The sequence below is a fragment of the Strix uralensis genome, chromosome 4, assembly GCF_047716275.1.
Source record: "Strix uralensis isolate ZFMK-TIS-50842 chromosome 4, bStrUra1, whole genome shotgun sequence".
Taxonomy (NCBI): Eukaryota; Metazoa; Chordata; class Aves; order Strigiformes; family Strigidae; genus Strix; species Strix uralensis.
In genome coordinates this window covers 97,909,273-97,934,662 of record NC_133975.1, presented here as the reverse complement: position 1 = coordinate 97,934,662, position 25,390 = coordinate 97,909,273, and the positions used below count along the sequence as shown (strand labels likewise).

General features: G+C 33.3%; 1 protein-coding gene across 1 annotated transcript in view; it reads left to right on the top strand.

Annotated features, from left to right (window-relative positions):
- RYR3 (ryanodine receptor 3) overlaps positions 1 to 25,390 on the top strand; it is a 265,038-nt gene that overhangs the window by 62,134 nt on the left and 177,514 nt on the right. The window contains exons 4-11 of the mRNA XM_074868153.1: positions 4,628 to 4,702; positions 5,707 to 5,785; positions 8,294 to 8,406; positions 8,860 to 8,959; positions 12,020 to 12,113; positions 17,197 to 17,271; positions 18,186 to 18,342; positions 24,392 to 24,565. Coding sequence (XP_074724254.1) covers positions 4,628 to 4,702; positions 5,707 to 5,785; positions 8,294 to 8,406; positions 8,860 to 8,959; positions 12,020 to 12,113; positions 17,197 to 17,271; positions 18,186 to 18,342; positions 24,392 to 24,565 — 867 coding nt within the window. The remainder of the gene's footprint in view (positions 1 to 4,627; positions 4,703 to 5,706; positions 5,786 to 8,293; positions 8,407 to 8,859; positions 8,960 to 12,019; positions 12,114 to 17,196; positions 17,272 to 18,185; positions 18,343 to 24,391; positions 24,566 to 25,390) is intronic.

Below are 25,390 nucleotides of genomic sequence, written 5' to 3'. Positions count from 1 at the left end.
TTATACATTATTTATTATTGACAAAGTTATTTAAGAACTGTATTTTTCATAGAACTTCCATGCGATTTGTTTGGCAAAAGGTGATGGTTTTATAAGTAAAAATTAAGCCTGATCGAAACCCCAGATAGAGATTTGCCTGCATTTTTAATGATCTGCATGAACAATGATCATTTTTCAATGATCAGCCAAACCTCATTGCTAATTGAGATGAGACAGACTTACCTTTCATCTATGCAGTAATACTTTTGGAAGTTTTAGAAGTTACGCTTACTGTTGCATCTGTGAATTGGTTGTAAGTAGGTAATTTCATAAATTGTCTAGTTCTATATACTTAGGTAGAGCTTATGTTTCTCTGAAAGTAAATTAAATTGACCTATGGCCTCCACTCAGTTGGTCACTGCTCTGTTATATACCTGTGTATAAGTTTTAGGAATTTAAACTAAAATGTGAAATCACCTTTATTGTTCTATTCAGTGAACAACTGAAATCTGAAAAAAACTGGAGATGCCAGTTCTTAATGTATGTGGCCTTTACCATAATAAACATCATAAACTATTATTGTTACAGTTTATAAATCAAAATCCATTAAATATTTTCTATCTTTTGTATATCTTACAAATTAAGAGAAATATGATAGTGGAATGACAAGTATGGATTCTATTTCAAAAATATGTCAGCTTGAAAAGAGAAAGGGAAATAAATTTATGTCTTATGATCACTTACTGTTTTAATTCAGTATTAATTTGTCATTCTTGTCATCTTTCTTGTTTAGATTGCATGGAGATAAGAGATGTGCTATAGAAAGACTGTATTATATGTACTCAGAAAGACTTCAGTGTTTCAGTTAATGTTTTCTCATCACATGCAGCTATTTGATTCAGAGGTGTTAAATTCTTCCTTCATTTTTACTTTTCTCTGTAACTTAGCAGCAGGATAGCCACAACCTACTGGTTTATTCTGCACTCCAGATCTTTAACTGACCCATGTCATGGCACAGCTCAGGGAAGCTGGAGTTCTGCTTTATCACCTCCAATCTTACAATGTCAGCCTTTGCATACACAGTTTTCAGACCTCACTGTTATTGACCTCTTGTTTTCCACTGTTTTCTTCAGTTTAAAGTGTAATTTTTGACTTTTGCGATTACATTGCTTTCTAGAAAATGGAACTCTTAATGAAAAAAGCATTTGCTGAGGGAAAGTAAGGTTGATTTAAACACTTCTCAGGCTCCTAAGCAATAATACAGTTTTTAGTATTTCCAAAAAATTTGCCCAAAAACTTAGCCTGATTTAATCTGAGATTACTAGTAATACATGAATATTTATACTTGGGTTTGGCAGTAGAGAACGAACATTTTTTTCAGTAAAAATGATCATACTGTTGCTTTGAGGACAGTGGACAATAAAAAAAGAAAATATAGCCATATTTATTTTGAAACTATCTTGCCCTTCATTTATTTTGAAGCTGGGTACCATTCATTGGGGAAATTGTTATAAGAACAGAACAGTTTATATAAATAGCAAGGATGAAATAAAAAATGAAAGCCTGAACAATAATGCAAGAAACTTTCTTTCTGGACCACAGGAATTTGTTACATTCAGAGAAGGTGGATTTTTAATTAGCTTCTGTCAACAAGCTATTGGTAAAATGGATAGCTTATTTTTTAAGTTATAATTAACTGATTCTGTTTTGAGACATATGTCGTAACTACCAGTCAAGTTAAATATTTTGTATTATGAGGCACTACCTTTAGCACCATGAAAGAAAATTGATCTGGTAATAAGTAATTTCTAAAGTAGATTTCAGAAAAATCTGTTTTTGAGATGAATAATACAAAATGCTGGCTTTTAATAGTTGTTATATATGTAGAGGAAAATGACAGCATGAAATGTAGGAATGCACATCTTAAAATGATCATTTACACTCTGTTCTCAATACAAAGGCATTGCTAAGAGTAGAATTCGGCCTCATATAATTAACATTAATCTTTTATTGGTTCCACCAGTCTATCATTCCATTGAATGGTTTGCTTTCCGTATTAAATTTAGTTTGTAATAGAGTTCTGCTGTTCATTTCAGATTTTTCTAGAGGAAGAACATAGCATATCTGATCTGGGGGTTTTATTGTTTTGTTGTTTGTTGGTTTATTGTTTATTGTCTCCAATTTTTTCCAGTAATCTAACACATTTTCTATGTAGGTCCAAAAATCATTATCCAGGAGTTTGGGTTTTTTTAGTTTACTACTGGGTGTCCTGAGACATTTTACATAGTTATATGGTTCATATTGTGAAAGAGATTACACATAGTATCCATACAATTCTGATAAATTTCTCAATAAAATTTACTACATAAAATGACATAAGACTGCCTACTATCTGTTAACAGCATTAAGTTCCAGCATAACCAGGTCCCAAATCCCTCTTTGTTAATGACTTTGTTATTAGCTAGAAAAATAGAAGTAGGATTTTTATTTTATTGCAGTTGTAACAAAAGACCTCTGCTGAATTGCTTTTAGATTTTTATTCCTTCTGTTTAGACAAATACCATTTCATATTTAATCTTTTTAATTAGTATTAAGTATTCTATATGTCAAACTACAGAATGTAGTAGTTTCCTCAGCTTGGTGTTTTTAAGTTGGGGTTCTGTGGAACACAATTTGTACATAACTTGTTAACCTTTTGACCTATTTGTTAATTTGACTAATGTGTTGTTCAGAGAGTGCAAAATCATCTGCCTGCATGTGTATAACCATTATTTGAGTTCTTGGAACTACCTTGAATTATCTTGGTCCCTTCCACATGAATCCAAAGAAGAGAACTGACCTTAATGGCAGTCCTTTCTAGCAACGTGTAATGTACTAGAGATGATCCCCGTTTTAAAGTTATATTTTGGGGAATGGTCTTTCATATTTAATGATTGCCTAAATATACCTGAAACAAGAAGACCATAAAGTAAATGCTCTTTTAAATGGAAAAAAAAGCTCCCTCTGTGTGTGAGAACTGTTTCAAGCAATTAGGTGAGAATTTAGATATTCTTAAATCAGCAATTTCTAACTTATCAGGATCCTGATGTTAGAGCTTTTCTTATTACTCAAAACTGACTGGGTGCAAATATTATTATCTGGACTGAGAGAAAAAAAATGAAGTATAATTTTGCCCGCTATAGTATAATTAGTATTAACTTTAATCATGATATCCATAATTCTGCAAAATTTGGAGATCACTTTCCTAAAAAAGTGCTCATGCAATCTGGAATCAAAGATCTACAAAAAAAACCCCCTCAGTTTCAGTAGAAAGCACCACAATAAATTAAGAATTTAATTTCTTGATCATATTATTTATTTAAGTTTGAATAGGCTTGTTATTTATAAATAACTAGGAAATAAGATGGTAGATGAAGAAAAAGGCTAAGAGGGGCAGACTTGAAAACCTATAAAGCTTGTTGTCTGTTGCTCCATAGGTAACTTTCCTGTTAAGATTCTTCTCTTGGAATTTATTTTTTTTCTGGACACCAGAAGAACTCACAAGATGTGTATTAAATTCTCTAAAGGAAGAGTATGGAAAAATCTCTTTTATTCTCTCCCTGATCTTGTCATAGATTTCCATATTCGAAATGAATAACTGTGCTTAGTTGAAATAATGGATGCAGTTTCTTTAATGAATCTGGTAAATGCTTAAGATGAATTGATCCTAGAAAGTAGATATCCTTAGTATGTGCTTAAACTATTCTGGGCAATAGGTGCATTTTTCCTCTTTCAGATTTCAGTTTTTGTATGTGTATATATACTTATTTTGTTATTATTTTTTTAACGCCTCTGAGAAGTTTATAAGAAAGGTAAGTAGTATCTTATTTAATTTAAAACACATTTTTTGAAAATTCTGTAGTTTTACTTAATTATAATAAAAATTAGGTCACAGTAAGAGTCTTTGACCAAGAACAAGATTCGTTCCCTTGGCACATATTTGGCTATTGCTGTAGCTTCTTCATTATTATGATTCTTGCCTAGCATACACCTCTCATGAGACCCCCCCCTACAGTGCTGTGTCCAGCTCTGGGGCCCCCAACATAAGAAGGAGATGGACCTGCTTGAGTGGGTCCAGAGGAGGCCACGAAGATATTCAGGGTGAGAGAGCTGAGGTTGTTCAGCCTGGAGAAGGCTCTGGGGAGACCTTATAGCTCCAGTACTTAAAGGAGGCTACAGGAAAGCTGGGGAGGGACTCTTGATCAGGGAGTGTAGTGACAGGATGAGGGATAACGACTTTAAACTGAAAGAGGGTAGATTTAGATTAGATATAAGGAAGAAATTCTTTCCTGTGAGGGTGGTGAGGCACTGGCACAGGTTGCCCAGAGAAGCTGTGGCTGCCCCCTCCCTGGCAGTGTTCAAGGCCAGGTTGGATGGGGCTTTGAGCAACCTGGTCTGGTGGAAGGTGTCCCTGCCCATGGCAGGGGGGTTGGAACTAGGTGATCTTTAAGGTCCCGTAGAACTCATACCAGTCTATGATTTTATGATTTCATAGTTTGCTTGAATATTTGCACTTGTTACTTAAACTGTAGTAGCTCTTGATGTTACATAATTCTGATCATAGTCTATGCAGTGCAGTGGTGTTCTGACCTTCTGTCATGTTCTGTAGGCAGCTCAAGGGGGTGGTCACAGAACCCTGCTGTATGGCCATGCTATACTACTTCGACATTCGTTTAGTGAAATGGTAAGTGAAAGACCACTTGCACAGAATGAGTAACATGAAATTCCAATACATGTCTTTTTATCAAAATAAAAAATATATAAATTTGGAAGAACTTTCTAAGTTCTCTTCTGCACTAGATAGAAAAATTAGAATAGCTTATGGTGTTTCAACACAATGGAAGTGGCCCTTATATGTTAAATCCAGATTCTTCAATCCATTTCACTCAGAAATATAGCTGAAAAGCTCCTTTAGGCATGGATTATTTCTGTGTCCTTAAGGAGTCCATTTTAATGATAATTCCATTAGCAAGTTGCTGCTATCGCAAATGAATTTGTTGTGATATGTGTTATTTTTTCCATCAAATTTCATAAGATAAGGTGTTCCTTCTAGCATCCCATAGCTCCCAGAGGCTATGCCCAAAACATGTTATCTTCAGGCTAACTTGTATAAATTTTGTTTTGCTACATTGTGGAAACATACTGGAAAACTTTAACCGTTCTGGATCTTTGACTTATTAGGGCCCGTGCAGGTATACCTAATAGGAGATTGAAGAAATAAGAAGTCAAAACAACATCTTCCCTCCTTTTTCCTGCACTAGAAGACTCTACATTAGTCTTTAAACTCTGTTACTTATGTTTATGAACCATAGAAATTGTAGTTTCCTTGATATGCCAGAGTTGCAAGTATGATTACTGCCTTTTTGTATGTTTGCTATGTTTTCATGAAACAAACATTACACTAATGCTGTAATAAGATGTTTACCTGTTTCTATCTGATGAACTGTGTGAAACTTTGTAAGGCAGGAGCTAAATTGCACAGAGAAATAATGTGCTGCAGTGGAAAAAGATTTTGATGTTTTAAAGTCAGGAAGAGCTTGTATACAAATAACAACATCATGCTTAACTAATTTTAAAAAATTAAACACAGGCTGATAGTAAGATGGAGTCATGTGAATGTATTAATTTGACATGTGTGTTAACAGATACTGTTGGTTTTTTGTTTTCAACAACTTTACTGTTTTGCAGTATTTGACATGTTTAACGTCATCAAGGTCCCAGACAGATAAACTTGCATTTGATGTGGGATTACGAGAAAATGCAGCAGGTATGACAAGTTATTTTTGAAGGAAAACGTGTCACACACGCATTGAGATTAATGTCGCTGTAAGCTTATGAATATCATGTTTATGTGTTCATTAGAAATAAGATGACTGAAAGTAAATGATAACTGTTAATACTGATGAATTTCAGTAAATGAACTGACTTTGTGTAAGAATGTGAGAGTGCCTTGCAATTAAACTGAGTTACCACAACTGCAGTAACATTGGTGATAATGGTCAAAGTAAAAAATTTCCATTGAATAAAATAAATATGGATACATTTGTTTTCTATTTGTATGGTTTGGCACTTTCAATTAGAATTGGAGTATGGCAACGCATGGGTGCATTCACAATATATATTGTAACCATGCAACAAAATAACCACGCAACCTGTAATGCAGGAAAACAGAAAAATGTAATGAGCACATTGCTAAAAAAGCTGAAGAGAAATAAAAGCATAAAATGGAGTAAAATAATAATGAGGCAGAGTGGAAGAGATACGACACAAACGAGAAATGGCTAGAAAGTTTTAAAATCTAATTAATAGATTTCTGGGAGTACTGCCAGTAGCAATGCTGCTGACAGAAATATAGTTTAAAAAAATTGTTCTTCCATAGATTCATATATAAATTATGAGATGCCACTGGGAGCTATGTTAAATGAATTTAAAAACAACTCAGCCACAAAGAGCCACAAATAAGTTTACGTGCTGCTGTATACATAATGTTAATGGTTACTGAAAGTGATGACTACTTATCAGAAAATAACAGGTGACCCTGTAGTACACAGGCCCAGACATATACCTTGAAGAGAAAATCTTAAGTAGTTGTATGCACACCTCATTAACGTGAAACTTCAAATAAAGAAATGACAGTTGTGTTAACATATACCTGTGCTTTCTGTTGTTTTTTTCATTATTTTGAAAATAAATGAAAATCAAAATAGACTAAATGATGATGGAGAGGCACTGCCAGTGTGGGTGTTAAAATGTTTGTGTACCATGATCTTTGAAACTTCCTTTTCAGGTGGCTCTGATTATCTACATGACCTGTTTTGGACAAGTGAAATTTGTCTTTCAGTTGTTTGTAGCCATACAGAAGATGGTCTCAGACAGATATTAGCAGCCTGTTACTTGATTGTATCTTTGGTTGCTGCCTTAAATGGAGACCATTTTCTTTAGGCATGTTGATAAAAGGAATGTATGTGTTCTATCTCTCTGAAAACAATTTCAGTGAAATCTGTCTTTATAATTTTATAGTTTTTTTCAGAGTTATTGTCTGCTTGTGCCCATGAGGTTTTGTAACAAACATCTGTAGTTGTCTCATATTGTATTTGCTTAACTGTACATATACAAGATGACCATTGTACACATAGGTAAGATATAAAAAACAACACATAAAAGGAATGCTTAGTTGTGTTTCTGCACAGAGGATTTTCATAACTACTGCATGCTTGTAAACCTTATAAACTGAACACCATAATATCACTTCCCTTGCCCTACTCCCCCACTCATGAGGCTGTCCTATTGAATCAATTTCAGCTGCAGGAAGTATTCTTCACATGGCAGGTATTGAGTAAAAAACCACTGGATATTTAAAATTATTATCTCTTAAAGATTAACACTTTACACTTTTAGGGATGTAACTTTTATTTGTTGTCTTCTTTATAATCAGTTTCATAACCTTCAAATTTTGTTTTAAGGAGGTTTTACATGAAGTTTCTTAGTTGATCAAACAAGATTTTTGTGCTTTGTCTTATGCTACCAATTTTGTCTTTGTGTAGTTTTCTCCTACTTTGCACTGCCCAGTGAGAAAACTGTATTCAATGCATTTTCTTCATGGTCTTAGCTAAACTCTGAAGGGTATGAAATTGTGGAATGAATTAGGTGATCTTCCCAGAATTGTGTGTGTGCACGCACAAAGTAATTGGAATCTTACATTTAATGTGTAGGAAATGTTCAGTGGTTGTCACTCTTAGGCTTGACTATCCTGTGGTCATATGGTCTGTAGGGCTAATGGAACTGCTCCCAGAACTGATATTTGTAGTGTAGCAATACTGTAAAGTTATAGAGTATTTGTTTCAAAATTCTATATTCTACAGCATAAATGTAGTTTAGAGTGGGAATGAGACAGAAGATTGTGAATTAAATATGAACATTAAGCAAAAGAAGACACAAAAAGTGATAATTAAGACTGAGGTAGATGTCAGCAATTTACTGGCAGTGAGAGCCTTGAACAGAGGGCAGTTCTGAGCAGTGTTTTGTAAGTGGTTAGTTGCTTTGAAAAAACATGAAGAGAGAAATACCAGCTTCAGTGATGACAAAGACTGGTTGTTTCAAGGAAAAAGAAAAAAATTGAAATATATTGAAAAGAGGAATTATGTGGTTTTATAAGGTGAATGTCTTATAAGACACAATTCTTTAATATATTGTTTCAATGTTGTATAAAGATATCCTTAAATTTCTTGGGAGTTGTCTGTTTTGTACACCCTTGATAAGTATCTGTGTCCTTTAGGTGAGGCATGCTGGTGGACAATACACCCTGCTTCTAAACAAAGGTCAGAAGGAGAAAAAGTTCGAATAGGTGATGATCTTATCCTGGTCAGTGTGTCCTCTGAAAGATACCTGGTAGGTTTGTTTGTTTAGGAAGTGGACATATGGTGGGAAAAATAAAAAAATGCTGTGAGGGGTTGGGGAAAATGGTTGTGATTCTTATGAATAAAATTTGTTCTAATCCAGGAATTAATGCCTTATTCTAATGCATTTCTTTTTTCTTAGTGAAAGGTTCCCCCCCCCCCCCAAACAAGACTGTTTCCATGCCTTTATCTCGAGGTGTACTTAAGCATTCTCCATCTTGGGAAGTTTTTATTTCTGTAACTGTGGAAGATTTTTAAGCTGAAGCTGGAGTCTGCTGATCAGATATAGAAAACAGTTCATTTTAAAAACAAGTGACTACTAATTTTTAAAGAATATTTGCATATTTACTTTATTATCTATTTCTATTTTGTTGAGAAATTAATATACTAAATATTTTTAAGTGCAGAAATTTCACTCTTTCCTGTTACTGTCATCTTATTTCAGCATCTCTCCATGTCAAATGGAAGTATTCAGGTAGATGCTTCCTTTATGCAGACTCTATGGAATGTACATCCTACATGCTCAGGAAGCAATATTACAGAAGGTTTGTAATTTTATTTATTTAGAAATGTATATGTTTTAGTATTTGTATTGTTTTTCATAAAGAGTGAAAATGAAAAAAATCCCTCCCTCAACATCAGACTAAAGAGCTTAATGAAAATAAAGAAAATGAGCATAGGAGAGAAGCATAACAGAAGGGAAAATGGGGAAATACAGATACCTCAGCTGGATTAACTGCAGAAAAACTAAATAAGTGCTGTAACTTTAGAATAGCAAAGCATAAAAAGCTGCATGACAAATGAAGACTGAGAGAGAGCAATAGATGAGTTTATTGTCTTCAGGTTAATTTTGGGGAGTAGGAGCTACAGGATAGCTAAAGCCAGTAAACTTAGATTTTGTATAGAATTTTCAATCACCCTGTAACAGTGATAACAGAAGAGAGATAAAGGTACATGCAAAATGGAAAACAGGTTTCTCATAGTTCCTATTTCCATCTCTTAGTTGTGTTTTTTAATATTTGTTCAATATCCTTTCTGGATCTTACAGCCATGCTTCCTTATAGTCTCTCTGTAATAGTCAATGAAAATGGTCTCTCTGTAATAGTCAATGAAAACGAACTCTCTAAATGCATCCTCTTTTAATCAGCCTTAAATCCCACACCACAGGGTCAGGATTTCGTTCTAGGTACTTGACTGCACTTCACAACCATGTTTGAGAGGCATCACCTTATTCTGTTTGAGAAATGTGTTGTTCTGTAATGAAAGGCTCATCTGCTCAATATTGTTCCTTATTTCAATGCCATACTCTGTCATTAATACTGTCATAACAAGCATTGTGCTTTACCTCTGCCGTTCTCTGTTCAAAGTATCAGCCCTCCACGTTCATGAATGATAAATGTCTTTAAGTCATTTTGTATCACTTGGCCCTAAAACTAATCGCTTATGATGTAATAGTATACAGAATCATAGGGGAAAATGGAGCTATAAGGGACCTGAAAAAGACATTGCATTTCTCTGAGATCAGCTATATTAAGTTTTGACAGAATTAGACTACCCTGGTGCTAAAGACTAACAGTCACTAGGCTTATTTGAACTATGGTTGGGGTCTTCTAACCCCAAGCGGTTTAAATCAGCATCCCACAGTGTTTCTGTGCACTGGCCCATAAGAAACCTGTCTCAGAGTGTTTGTAGGTTTTCATTGTAAGAGCATATGGTATATGGTTTTTCCTTGTAATACTTTCTGATTGCTTTCTGTTGCAAGAAGTGTATTATGCTGGAGCCATATATTTATAAATGGCTGTCTGGTCCCCTGCAGTCATGGGTCATAAATAGAATAGAGGTTAACTCTGGAAAAGTCTCCGTGTTCTCAGGTTTCACAGGTAAAACAACAACCAAGCAAACAGAAGAGCCATCCTATAGTAAAATTAAAAACTTGTAACATATACAAACATAATGAGCTACACAGAGAGACCATGGAAGATCAGTGGTATATTTTAGATTTGGCATAGACAGCAGGGATTTGGCAGCTAAATTTCTGAAGTGCTTACTGAATCAGAGTGGTTGAGGTTGGAAGGCACCTGGTCCAATCCCCTGCTCAAGCAGGTTCACCTGTCTTTAGAATATCTTCAAGGATGGAGACTCCACTACTTCTCTGGGAGACCTGTGCCAGTGCTTATGGACACTCACAGTGGAAAAAGTGTTTCCTGATGTTCAGACGGACCCTTCTGTGTTTCAGTTTGTGCTCATTGCCTCTGGTCCTGTCACTGGGTACCACTGAAGAGACCCTGGCTCTGTCCTCTTTACATTGATTAGACCCCTGCAGAGCCTTCTCTTCTCCAGGTCAAACAGTCCCAGTTCTCTCAACTTTTTCTCATGTGTGAGATGCACCAGTTTCTTAATCTTCTCAGTGGCCCTTTGCTGTTCTTGAAAGCCTTGTACTGTGTAGCTCAGAACTGGGCACATAGTCCAAAACTGCGCAATCAAAAAAAAAAAAAACCATTGGGTGGGGTAAGCAGAGAAGTAGGTTTTCTGTGTGTCAGTTTTTTTCCCCAAATACTTAAGCTTAGGTTTAGCTGTATATACACTTCTTAGAATAGTTTACATGAGGGATCATCATATGTCAAAAGACTTAGCAGCCTAGCTCAAGTTGGATGGACAGACTGAGAAAGTGGGATCTCCTGAGTCTAAAATTGGACTGGAGTCAGACAACATACTTTTTGTGATGTTTTGACGGAACCTAAATATCAGGAAAGTGTATTTTTTTTTTTTTTGCATTCTTTCTTTGTTGTGACCTTTGTATTAATTGGCAACAGGATAATTGCCAGCCAGTTACTGTTTTCCTAATTTACAAATTTATATTGAATTGGCCACACAGTATGAAAGTTTCTTTCTACCCTTCCTCCTTTATGTGTGTTTGTTCTTTTAATAGGCATTAATTTCACTTACAAGGTCAGAACAATTTGGACTGAGGTTCTGATGAATCACTCTCCTCCTACATAATTTTTTTCTTTCTTTTTTTCTGTGAGGCAAAGTGCCTGGTTTTGACCTGTAGTCTTTGTGTTAAATGGGTTGGAAAGTTAGCTTCCATTAAACTTAATATTCAGAACTGCTAAGTGTTTTTCTGTCCTCTGTCTCCTGCTGCTGATGTGCAGTTTTGATTTTGACACAAATTATAAATGTCAGAACAAACTGATGAACTCACTAAATTATTTTGTATTGGGTACATTTAAATTGTATTAAGGGGGAGGAAAATGCAGTATTATATATTTGATTTGGCTTTTACCTAAAGCATTCAATTTTCAAAGCAGTAATTGTTGCAGGAGTTTTTATTTTCCTTTTCTGTCCCAGAATCCTAATTTGATTTTTAAATATTAAGAAAATGTTTTCTTTTTGTTTTCATTTTCAGAAGAAATATTTTTAACTGGAAAAGATAATAAATAATAAGTTGTCATACTAAGTTTGTTCTTCCTGGTTAATTTCAGCTATAAGTGAAAATTTCGAAAACAGATTTCACCTCAGTGTTTTGAATCTTTTAAAATTTTTTTGAGGGTGTTATTTTCATATTGCTAATATTTAAGTTATTAAGTAAATATGCTGTTCTACAGGATATCTTCTTGGTGGGCATGTAGTACGTTTTTTCCATGGCCATGATGAATGTTTGACAATTCCATCTACAGATCAGAATGATTCACAGCACAAGTAAGTGGTGGTACATTTTTATACATTTCCTTCTCTCAAAAAAGAAATAGATTGTTGATTGTCAGTTGCAATCTTTAATTAGGCAGTGACATTGTTACAAGAAGTTGAGACCTACTAAACAGAAAATCAGTCATGAGTTCTTTTATTGCTGAAATTCAGGTAGTTGATTTCCACTGAGATTTCAGCCTATGTTGTTTGTCTTTAATATGTACTACTATAAGCAGAGGTAAGCAAACATTAGCAGGGAAGATGGTAATTTTTTTTAAGAAGTCCTAAAAAAAATCTCTGAAAGTTCAGCCTCTACAATGCCTTTCATATTGTATATATTTTGTACCATTTTGCAAGTTCTTGCTCTCTGAAATGTGATTAATAGTTTAAGATAATTAAATCATATTAGCTAGACTAAATCACTTCTGTATTAAACTTAAATCTACATTATATATCATGTTGATTTATTATTTGAATTTAACTTTGCATGTTGCTGATAATAAAAACCACAGCAAGATAATCGTTTTGATACACAAAAAACCCACCATTAAATATCCTAACAAATAAGATTTCTATATCCATTGTGGCAGATAAGTTATGCTTTTGGTAATATGATAACAGAAGTAACATTCAGTTATGTCAAGTAAAGTTTTCAGTTCTAAATTTTCCATTTTTACATTTCTGTGGAGTAAAAATGTCTTCAAAGCCAAAAGAAAAACCAAACTGAATGTCAGAAAATTTCACCTGATGAATTTTTTTAATTGCTGTTCTCTTCATATATGTATAGAAAAAAAAGATAGAAAGTTTGCGCTGAGTGTAAAAATGTGCACACCTAGTATAAAAATTCTAATGAAAGTATTAGGATCTAGATACCTTGTGTGGAACAGATAACATATTCAGACTAATTTTATAAATAACTAGTCTTTATAAGGTTAGAATAGGTGTCAAGCCTCTTCAGTATGTTCAGAAATGCTGTACTTTGCTATGGCTGTTACCTATCTAGAAGTCAGATATAGCTCAAACCAAAAATAATTGTTGTTCTTAATATATATTTGGAAGTTCTGCTTCCATTTTTTTTACAACTATGTAAATAACAGGGTAAAATTAAAACATTCATTTTTCTGAAAGAAATCTATGTATTTATATTCCTAAAATAGAATAGTGTGAATGCTGTATTGAACATTTTCAAATGTGTGATAGTGATATGATGTGCTATGATTGATGATTTGGAGTTGTCCTATCTTTTGGTTTTGTGAGCTACATAATAGACAGAAGGCCAAGTTTGTACTGTATCATAGTTGTAGAAGCCATATTTACCTTATACTAAACAAAATGAATACATGAAAAAAACTAAATAGCAATAGGAACAGGAGAAAGAGCTGTAGAAAAAGTTTGTTTTTATTTCCATGTCTTTGTTTAATCAGTTCTATGCATTCCATTAGGACTATTAAATTAGTGAAGTTAGACAAGAGTTGATAATTTCTCTTTTCATAGAACACACATTTAATTTTCTGAAGGTTTCTGTAGAGAATGCTCCTTAACAATTCACACGGTGACTATTTGCTGCCAAGAATCTTAAGGTCTTTTATTACAGGCCAAGCGAAAATACAGGGGACGGACTTATTGAATATCAAAAAGGCAGGCTTGGCAAAATCTCAGAATAAGATGGATGGAATAAAGAAGATGAAGAAAGTGTTATATAGATGATGTTGTGTAAAAGCATCAATTCTCTTTTACCTGTAGTTTTGTTACTGTAAGAGCAGGTCACTAATGCTAGTACAGTGTTGCACAGAGAAAAACTAGAAAAGGTTTCCAGAGTTTAAGTAGTATAGGAATTTGAGAAGTATGAAAGGTGAACAAAGACATATCTATGGTATTCCTTCAGTGAAGGAATGGTTGAGTTGGGCCAAGGAGAGATAAAGGAGGTCAAAGAGAATGGAAATGAATTATTAGTTTTGAGCTTAACTAGGAATAGGTCGTTAGAGTCTGCCAAAAGTAACATCAGTAAGGTTGATGGGAGCAAAGAAGATTGCAAAGATCTAGGATGAAAATGGGAAAGAAAAATTTCACTCAGGTGTGTATTCAGTATGTCATAGAATCATAGAACAGTCCAGGTTGAAAGGAACGTTGAAAGATCATATTCATAGAGTGTGGAAATGAAGATTAATTGATTGCTAGGGTTTTTTGTTGCTATTTTGTATTTTGATTCTAGAGTATCAAAAACATTGTTATGAAAGACAAGATGTGTAGGAAATGCTACTACCTTTACAGTGAGGAATATCTATTCTTACTCTTATGGTGCACTATCATTCAGAAATTTTTGAAATCGCCTGTATGTTCTTAAATGGGGCTCCTAAATAATGTACAGGTGTAGATCTATAAGTCCATCATCTTATAAAGATACTGGATGTAAATGGTTTGTCACATTCCAGTATACTTCATGTTAATATATTCTTCCTGGAACGTATTGGTGTTGATCAAGAAGCAGAATATCAGATAAATTAAAACTTTAATTGTTCTCAATAGAAGAAAAGTTGTAGAAACTCTTGCTCAGATAAGAAAAACACAACTTTATTTCACAATTTGAGTTCCAGATTCCATAGATGCACGAGAACAATGCTAAACAGAGACTATTTTTTTTCCTGTTAAGTGTTGAAAAAGGAAAAGAATTTGACAATCTGAAAAGCCAGTTAAAATTCTGCATTTCAAAATGCTACTTGAATTCAGAACAGGCTGGATAACATCTATGTTGGGAAATTTTTATGTATGCTTGTGAGCATTCAGTCAAGTTTGCCAGATCAGGAAGGCAGATTTTAAATTCCCTTGCCGCACATTTTTTCAGATACATTAGTACAATAGAAGGTCTGGCTTCTGTGCATGCTTGGGTGGATTAGTCCTGTTCACAGGAATACATGTAAGAAAGTTTTTTTTCATCTTTCAGTAATCATTCATGTCTTGTTATCCAAGCATCAGAATTTGTATAATCTTTCTCGTATATAATGGATGTAGGAAATATAATGGATAATAGGAAAGGTTTTGATCTGAAACTCAGGATACATAGAGCATTTTTTTTAATAATAAAAGCCTTTCACTACAGTACTAATAGCTTCCTAAGACCCAAATTACAATTTGAACTTTTTTTTTTGTACCTTAATCACATTATGATATAGTAATTTTTCATTCTGCATTATTCTGTGTTTTTCAGTTTGACTGTCTTTATGGTTATTTTAATTAAACAAGGAACAGTGGAACTGTTTTCTTAATCTTTCTTCACCCCTTCTTTCATTTGGGAAAGGGAAGAACAGATTATATGAATTGCCATTCTTACCTGTAACAAAGGCATAACAAAATTTATCATTAGAAATTGATGAAACATTTAGGAATAAGCATGAATCATATAATCTTGCTGAAAGGTTCAACCAACCTTTCCTTTAGGTGTCAATAAATAAATATATGAACAGAAAGAACCACTGCCAGAAAAATACAAAAAAGGCTGTCTTCCAGTTTTCTAAGGAAAATTATAGAACCCAACAAACTTCTGGAAGTTTGCTGTGCTTTTGAAAAGAAGCTAGTGAATCAGTTTGTTCTGCATCTGGGATAAATTTGCTTGTGTGTCTGAACACTTCTCTCTTGCTCAAATTAGGAAGGAATGTACTGCAGTAAATTACAGTTATTAAGAATGTGATTATCTTATTGGTTCTGCCTGGAGGGCTCAGTTTCTGACCACACTCACAGTTTACACATAGATGTCGCTCTTTCAAATGAAGATGTAGGCATAGTAAAAAGTAATTGTGTCAGCCTCTAGTACTATTTTGCTGTGTGAACAGGTTTCTGTTCAGTTAGAACATCCATTGAACATTTGCTACCAGTAACAGAACATTTCAAGTTATTGTATAATGATGGTGCAGTAAACCCTTACATAGTACAGTATGGAGGATAGCTTGGGAGTCCCATTGTAAAAGCAAGGCCTTCACACTAATAGAATTTTCCAGTAGCAGTAATGTTGCAGATAGTAGCCTAAAATGTATAAAAGAAACTAAATTTACTTAGTTAAGAGATTCTTAAAATATTTTAAAATAGGTAAGGTATACATCAAACTTCCCAAATTATTATTAGAACTTAAAGTATTTGATTAGGAGTTCATTATTTTATAAATTTTTACTGTTGCATAATGTAAAAAATACAATCATTTTAAAATTATTAAAAATATTATTAAAAATTACTTAAAATACTCTATGTATCCTGAATTTCAAATCAAGACCTTTCTTCTTATCCATTGTATTTCCTATATCCATTATATCTGAGAAAGGTTATACAAATTCCAACACTTAGATGACAACTCATGAATGATTACTGAAAGATGAAAAACTTTCTTGCATGTATTCCCGTGAACAGGACTAATCCACCATAATGCGTATTTGTATTGGGTTATTGAGTAGAATGTTAGTTTCACCACCAAAACGTGTCACTAACCCCAACCAGTAATTCAAGAAAACTAGATTATATCAAAGGCTGAATCCCTTCACTTGCTGTTTTTTATTTCTCTGAGTTTCCTAAAACTCATATATAATTTTATCTGTATTATCTGTTTTGTAAGGATTATAATACAACATTTTTGTTTTATCACCACCATTTTGTCTTTTAATAAGAATGTTAGAAGTAATTCTAGGAATTAAGTCTCTGATGTTGTATTCATTCAGATAATCATTAAAGTATGCAGATGTGTGTACTTATTTTAATGTTGTGTTTATATGTATTTAAGAGCATTAGCAATTTAGATTAATCTCTTGGGAACTGTATGAATTATGTATTTTTGTGACTGCTTAAGTAACAGAAAAAGTTTCTTAGCCACTTTGAAGGCAAAGTATTTTATCAAGTCCTGAGAGAGAATAGCTTAATGGAAATAGCCTAACGTCCCTGAGACATTCAGATTGTGTATCACGCTCTCACTGATGAGTAGGAATCTTTTGTCCATTCAACTCCATCTGTTCAGCTAGGGAGAAGTGAATCCTATATGGTTTACAGAAGAGTAAGTTATAAATACTATGTAGCACAAATAAACACAAGAAGATGATCTTCTAAATCTTTTTTGTAGGAAAGTACTTTATGAAACTGGAGGAGCTGGTGTTCGAGCAAGGTCTTTGTGGAGAGTAGAACCTCTTCGAATAAGGTGCTGATATTTTTTTACCTTTTTTGTTAGCAACTCTTGTTTTGTTAGCAGCAATTTGATTGTTATAGACTCTTAAGGCAGAACATGAGTAATATCTTTGTCCTGCTATATGATATATGTTAATATGTTCACTGTCAATAATAAAAAGTAATCTTCCATGATATAATCATATGGGGAATGTCAGTATCTTAAGACTTTTTGTTTGTTTGTGTCCCATATCAAAAGAAGTGTTGCCTATGAGATGTATCTGTTAGAGACATTGCTTCTGTCCAAAAGTAAAATGCTTTCCTAGTTTTCACTTGGAATTTTAGAAGCATGGGTGGAAATCAGAACAGTAATAACCCTCATGGGGTTTTTTTTAGACTCTATCTCCCTCCTAGGTTATTAGTTATCTGTTAACTTGTTGCAAATGAAATTTCAATATATGCCATAAGGGTATACATGTTTTAATTTTGATGGCCTTCTGAACTTTATATTTGTTTTACTCTTGGTGTGTTTGTGATTGCAAATGAAGTACCCTCATATAGCAACAGAAATGCAGGATAGTTCTTTGGAATGTTGAGTCCTCACTCAGGTTTGATTTATTTGTTTAGGCAGTTAACTGAAATACAGTAGTTAATTTACACTTTAGTATTTTTCAAAAACATGTAGGATTTTTCTATGGACACCATATGTAACACCCTAATAAGACAGACAGTATAGTAACAAGAAAATTAAAGCTATACTCCTTTCCAAGGTTCCCTTTGCAAATATATTGTTTTGCATCTGTTTTAATGCAATGTTTTAATATTTAAATCAAAAGCAAAAAGAAATATATACAGTACATTCTATTTTCTGAACATCCTTTAAAGCCCAAAATAGAAATATTAGTTTTGCTTGCTTCATAAATTATTTTTTATAATTTATTAATTTAGCTGGAGTGGAAGTAACATGAGATGGGGACAGCCTTTCCGTCTTCGACATATTACAACAGGGAAGTACTTGGCTCTGAATGAAGATGAAGGACTTGCAATGTTAGACAGAGAAAAGTCAGACACAACATCTACTGCCTTTTGCTTTAGAGCATCAAAGGTAAATAACATCAACAGAAATTTGTCTTAAATGTGGAGCTCTCAAATACTAGAGCTGAGTTGTTCAATGACTATAAATTATTGTTAATTTTCTAAATTGAAGCAATTGACAGGGATTATGCATTTAAATACAAAGGTAAACAACTCGAGTTGAGAGTAACAAAGGTTTACTTCAGGGAAAATAGGGATGATGAATAAACTTTAGAGTAAACTAAACTGTTAACAGGTTAAAAAAACCAAGACTGAAACTAATACAATGCATGATACAGTAGTTTAACGTGAATGCTTGAATCATTATAGTTGGACACAATCTCATTAGAATGTTATTCTTTCCAGCTCTATCTGTCATAATTTAATTCGGCTGAATTCAGTTGAGTTGGGCAAAATTCTGCCCTTGCTATTCTTTGTGCCGTGTGTTGATAGGTGAATCACAAGAAAATGTAGTCAGTGATTTCTAAACCATATGTTTTCAAACTGGGCTCTTTAGTGAGCTCCTAATTACATGCTACCAGCTTTTTCATCATTTCCAGCTGAGAAAAACAGTGAGAGAGAATGAAGAATGATTATGGAGATAGGCAAAATAAATAACTTTTTTCCAGAAAGTGAAAGGTTTTTACACCGAAGATGATGAAAAGTTGTTACGTGCTTTCATGATATTACTTATAAATAGTTGCCATAGCTGCCACAATAGAGTTTTTTATTAGTATGAGAAGTTAAATGTTCCATGGAATTCTGAATGCTATATGGTCCCGTGAAGGGCAGTGAAAAAGAATCTTTAAAGTTAGATATATACTATATAAAATCTAGCATTAAGGGTCTTGACAGATGCTAGACTTTTGTTAGCATAATAAAGCAAATACTTCTTTTCAGCATGTTTAAAATAACAATGTTTATTTTATTAGTGTGTCTGTATATTGACATGCCAAGAATTTTTATTTTAACCAATTAAAGCAATTGAAAAACTATCAGGAAATTTCCTTAGATTTCTGGATGCTGACCAAATAGTGTTTGGTTTTTTTCTTCAGTGTAAAGGCTATGCAGTGTAGATCGTGCATATGATGTTGTGCAGGGACATTTATTACAGCTATAATTTTTCCCCATTTTTGGCAAATCATGGCACCCTGGTAAGGATGGTGAGTATGCCAGGAATGCTGCAATTACCAGTTTAAAATTGTGCTCAAATTCCTATAATGTACTCACTGCCTAATTGGACACCAGCTGTCCTGCAATTTCTTAATATTTTATTCTATGCATATAAATGTATAAATTTTAAGTATATGAATTTTGTGTTAATGTATGCATACTCATAAAATAAATAATTTGTTGCATTGAATAGACATACTCTATACTAGGCACATTAGTGAAATTGGTTACAATCCACAAAATGACTAAGGTGAAATACAGTAGTAATTAATTATGCAAAAATCAATAATGACTGTGTAATGCATTCATCCCTTCTGCTGTGTTTAATACATAATACAGTTGTTAATGTACATTTTTATCTGAAATAAAAGTTCAGTGTCTCATCATACTAGGATTTGTGCTGTCCTATATAGAAAAGAATATTTTCATGTCACAACAGGTTATAAATTTGCTTTTGCCTGTGCCAAGAATAAGAATAGTTGTTTATTGTCTGGTCAGGTGAGAGCTGCACTGGCCTATGGGTAGACACTTGAGTGTTTTCAAAGGTGAGGGGAACAAGCAGTGTTAACTTTTCCTGCAGAAAGAAGGGTGAGGTTTTGGAAGCGAATAAACCCCAAAGATTGATCTGGACTGTAAGAAGGAAAGGACTGTTAAAGACAAGTGCTGACTGCATACAGATTGAGGGTAAAAAGAACTGTAGAATAGTTAGACTAGATATGTGCAAGTGTGATTTTCTTAATTTCTGTACATATGTATTTGTAAACCTTTGTTTTCTCTTATTCACTTTTTCAGTGAAGAAATATTTTCACTTGCCTGGTCCTTAATATGGCATGAATTAAGGGAAATTTCAAGATAACTGTCTAATACCTTCTATGCATCTGTGTACAGATCCTTAAAAATAGGGTGCTGGAACACCTGGCTATTTACACCACACTTGTCCTTTAGAATCATAGAATAATTCTGATTGGAAAGGACCTTGGGAAGTCATCTAGTCCAGCCTTCTGCTCCAGGTGTGGTCAACACTGAATTTGGACCAGATTGCTCAGAAGTATCCAAAAGGAAATAAAACATTTCTCCATCAAGGCATTCTCTCCAGTTTGGAAGACAGCAAAAACGTTTTTGTGGAAAAAGAGATTATCTTTGTCAGTAGGCAGAGCTATGTGGAGTATATCAAATCCCCAAGGCTTCACAGGAGCATGTAACACATAACTTAAAGTCTTATTTTTCCAACAGTTGTTATAGAGACCCTCTTGTTGAAAAAGCACACCTTCATCCTCAGTATTGTTACAACCACTTCAGCAGTCTTGTGTGTTCCTTGCTTTTCAAAACTTGTGGTTACATTCATAATGTATTTACTTTCACTGTTTTGTTTCCTTTTGCTGGGTAACACTGGGAATCACAGGTGTTTTAAATTCTAAAATTCAAATTAGAGTTTTCCTTAATATGTCCTTACATAAATAACAATGGAAGGGAGCTTTTAAAAAAGCAAAAGAATATGCTAAAGAACATTATGGTGCTGATTTCAATGAAAACAACATATGCAGTATATGTCTATTTACTGCAATTTACTGCAAACTAAGCTTACAAGAAATTGATGGAAAACCCCCAGAATTATGCCTTTTCTTGGGTTTAATATGGAGCTTACTTTTGACAAAGTTTTAAAATGTCAACCTTTATATTTTAAGGCAACAGTTCTGTAACGCCTTGTGACCAAGAGGCAGCAGTTTCCCTACAGCAGATGGAATCCTGTTTTGAAATGGGATGTTCTCATTCCAACACAGAACTTGGCTCGGAATACTCTGCTGAGCAGAACCTTGATTCTACTTATAAATTTATTTGAGAATAAACACAGTGAAGAACAAGAGCATATTTAATAATATTTGTTTGTTTAAAAATTGTTGAAACCCAGAATTAATATTTGAGATTTAATATTTTATTTTCATGATGGTATCTACAATTGACAATGAAGAAGTTATTGGTATATTCTGAGTAAGTAACATTCTGACACATTCAAAAGTCACAGATGACTCATGCAGAAGGATTTGATATCATTTTAATATTACTGCCAGCATGTAGCTATCTTAGGGGCTCAACATGGTACTAGGATGTCGTAATAGTTTAGTAGTAATCATAAAGTTTCATTTGTTTTTGGTATAAGAAGATAAGTATTACACAGTCCTTTACCTACAATTGTCTCTAAAAGTTCAAGTATTTATTTGCAAGTTTATATTTTATAATTACCATTTCCCAGTAAGCACTGCATTTCAAATACAGTATTAAGCTATTTGATCTACTCATTTTATATGGGAGGAGAAAGAAGATAAAATTAAAATCACCTTTTTTTTCCCCTTGCTTACTGGGGTGTAGAAATGCATACAGCAAAGTATACCAAGTACAGTAAGCCCGCTAGCAAGATATGTATGCTCAATATATCAGCCCTCTGCTTTTATGTTTGTAGACCTTTAGATCTTTTTCTTTAGTTAAATTGCGGTAGCCTGTGGCAGTACTTTTAATGCAGTAACAGTGTGCAACACCGAAAGATACAATTTTAATTGGCTCATGCAGGTTAGATTTAGCAAGAGTTCAGCAGTCAGGTTGTCTTACCATTCTTAGGGGTACGTAAACAAGCCATTCAGATATCAAGAGTTTTCTCTGCTGTATTTTTACAAGATGACTGCTGAAAAACCATTGTAAAGACAGTTGGGTTTATTTGTCCTGTTCACGCTGTCGTTCCTCACCTTCCTTCTATCACATAGGAATCTATGATTCTATGAATTCTTTCTTTTCTAAATATTGCTCTTCTTCTAGTATATTAAATATCTTGTGAAAATTACATCTTTGACAGCTTTGCCCTCAAGTTCCTTTGTTCATTTCTTCTTTCTTTTTTTATTTTTTGTTACTGTTATTTTTCCTCTGACATCCTCCAAGTTCATGATGTGATTTGTTTTCTTCCACTTGATTCATTCATGGCCTGAGGGAGTTAAACTGAGAATAGGTTAGGGAGAGAGGGTTTTGAAGGGGAAAGTGTTTGGATATTTTGCTGCTAAGATACATAGAAATATAAAGACAAAAGATATTTTTTCCTCTTCTCCCAGATAATGTTATCTGACTATACCTTTTAGCTGTTACAAAATACACCCTTTCTTTGCACACTGCTGTCAAATGACTGGACAAACTGGACAGAACACAAAAACCAACACATCACAAAGAGGAATTTATGCCGTATTGCTTAAAGTGAGAACAGCCTTCAGCCCCCAAAATCATTCTAAAGCTTTATTTCTGAAATTTAAAAAATCTTGGTTTTTCTTTATGTTTAATGTTGTCAAAAGGATCAGTATCATTCATTTTTTTAAAAACTGTAATTTAATTGGGATCACTTGTTACAACATTATGCTTTCTTTCATTGAAATTTTCTTTGATGCTTGATTCTTGACGCAGATGTAATATTTGAGAAAAATGTTTTAATATTCAGGGTGCTATGTTAAGCTAAATAATTAATTGCTGACAGTTAATGAATTTCTGCTGTTTTCTTATATTTTTCATTTAATGGCCTCACCTTAAATGTGTATCGAAAGAGTTCATCTTTGTATGTGATAGTGCAGTCCACATAAATATGATGTGACATGATTTCCTCATAGTCTTGATATTGTAATGGTATCCCCAAGGAATGTCTTGTAATTTCATCCTACTTCATCTTGGCATTATAATGCTGTCTGTTTCAACTAAAATTATTGTTGAAATGTGACAGCTAAATTCCATATAAATGAAAGTAGATTAATATAGTTAAAATAGAACTTTTCTTTCCTCCACGGATGTTTTTCATTAAACTGAAATGAAATAAGAGAACCTGTTACATGTATAAATTAACCTGTGTCTCAATGTCTAACATATTTTGTTTATTTAGCAACAAATGAGCAACCATCTACACTTCAGGTTAAACACATCAACATTTGAAATCATAGAAAAAGGATATAATCTAATTACTCTATTTACTTAGAGTTTTTTTGTTCAATCACACACATGCATATGCATCCATAATTTGCTATTACAGATTTTGCTGCATAACTCTGTTCTTATTCCTGAATTCAATTTTGAAAGGAAAACTATTTTGTTTTAAAGAAAAAGATACTTGCTTTTGTGCTGGAGACTTAAAAATCCTCTGGTTGTGAATGAATAATAATGGTTGGGCATAAAAATTGTACTGGGTGTTCCTGTTGAACATTGAGCAATGTCTTTAAAAGATATTTGAAAGCATCCAATTCCTCTTACAAAGAGGATAAATGAAAAAAATAAAATAAATGTAAAAAAATAAGAAATGCAAAAGTAAAATAAATGTAAAAGCCAAATTGTACTTATTTAAAAAATTAATATTTTCTACTTTGCTAGTTGTTGCAATACAGAGGCATTATTCAACAGAAGTTTTTGTCTGCGTATACTATTTACAAGCAAAAAATTCTTTAGCGTAAAAATATTTTAACTATATTTTAAAATATGTTTCTGCTTATTTTTCTTTTTCATATTTAAGCTAAAATTTGAAAATTTTAGTGATATGCAGTTCTACAGACTCTACTAAACTGAAACTTTAATTACATCAGTAACTCAGTTATTGATTAGGTTAGGTCAAATATTTAAAGATTTTTTTGTATATATGTCTTTATATGGTCATGGCTTTTACTTGATTTTTCTTGTTTCAGTGAAAATGATGCTTCAGATTTGAGATGATTTTTAATCAGAATCTGACTAATTGGACAGAAACAGAAATTATGTGAAATGAAATTTAGCTGCATCTTAACAACATCAGTAGCATAAACATTGTTCAGCATTGGAATGTGTTTCAGGGTAGAATTCAATGGTTTGTGCTGTTCCAGTACAATGATTAAATGCCAACTTGTATTTTATCTTTTTAGGAGCTAAAAGAAAAGCAGGATTCTAGTCTTAAACGTGACATGGATGGAATGGGAGTCCCAGAAATAAAGTACGGTGATTCAATCTGTTTTGTCCAACATGTGGCCAGTGCCTTATGGTTGACTTACAAAGCACAAGATGCTAAATCAGCACGTTTAGGTCCCTTGAAAAGAAAGGTAATGTTTGAGGTTTTTTTTAATTACTTGTAAAATTAACGTTAGTTGCGTAACAGTTTTGGTCTGTCCTGTTTTTTGCCGTTCTACCAGTGTGGCAATTGTGAGTTTAATTGTTTCATGCTGTTTCATTGAAAATGGTGTGAGTGTTTCATTCTAAAAGTGAAAACGTTGGCGGATATTAACATAACTATGTAACTGAAGAAAAACTTTGCCACTAAGAAATGTGTTTAACTATTTTTATTGCCAGAAGAAACTATTAATTTGGGCTCAATTTTTATTTTTGATACTTCAGTAAATTATGGAAGTTCCTGATTTGGATGGTCAAATCAGTTTTTTCAAAATCTACATTTAACTGTTTAAGGGCATAAACTTGTAAGTCATTTTAGAGTCATTGGTGTCTTATATTTTCTAATTGAGTATATTGTATGAAATGGCAATTAAATTTGTTACTTAAGAAATGGCCCTAGAAACCCCTCAAGTTTCTTAAGTGATTTTAATGAACAATTTCCTGCCAGAATGTTAGATGTAATTGTGATGTGGCATTGAGAAGGTCTTTCTCTCAACCTTTTGATTATAGAGTACGAGTATATTCTCAATTAGGGGCATATGACCTGTAATCTTTTCAAATTATGTTTACATTTCGTTCAGAATTACAGGGTTTAGTACTAGCTTCGCATAGCTGCATCATTACCAAATGATTCTTTGATTCTGTATTCGTACATTTTTACAACTTGAACCTATCGTTAGAACATGAAAAATAAAAAGTTACTTACTGAACAGAAGTTGGAATTCTTCTTCAATTACTTGTATGTATGTACATTCACA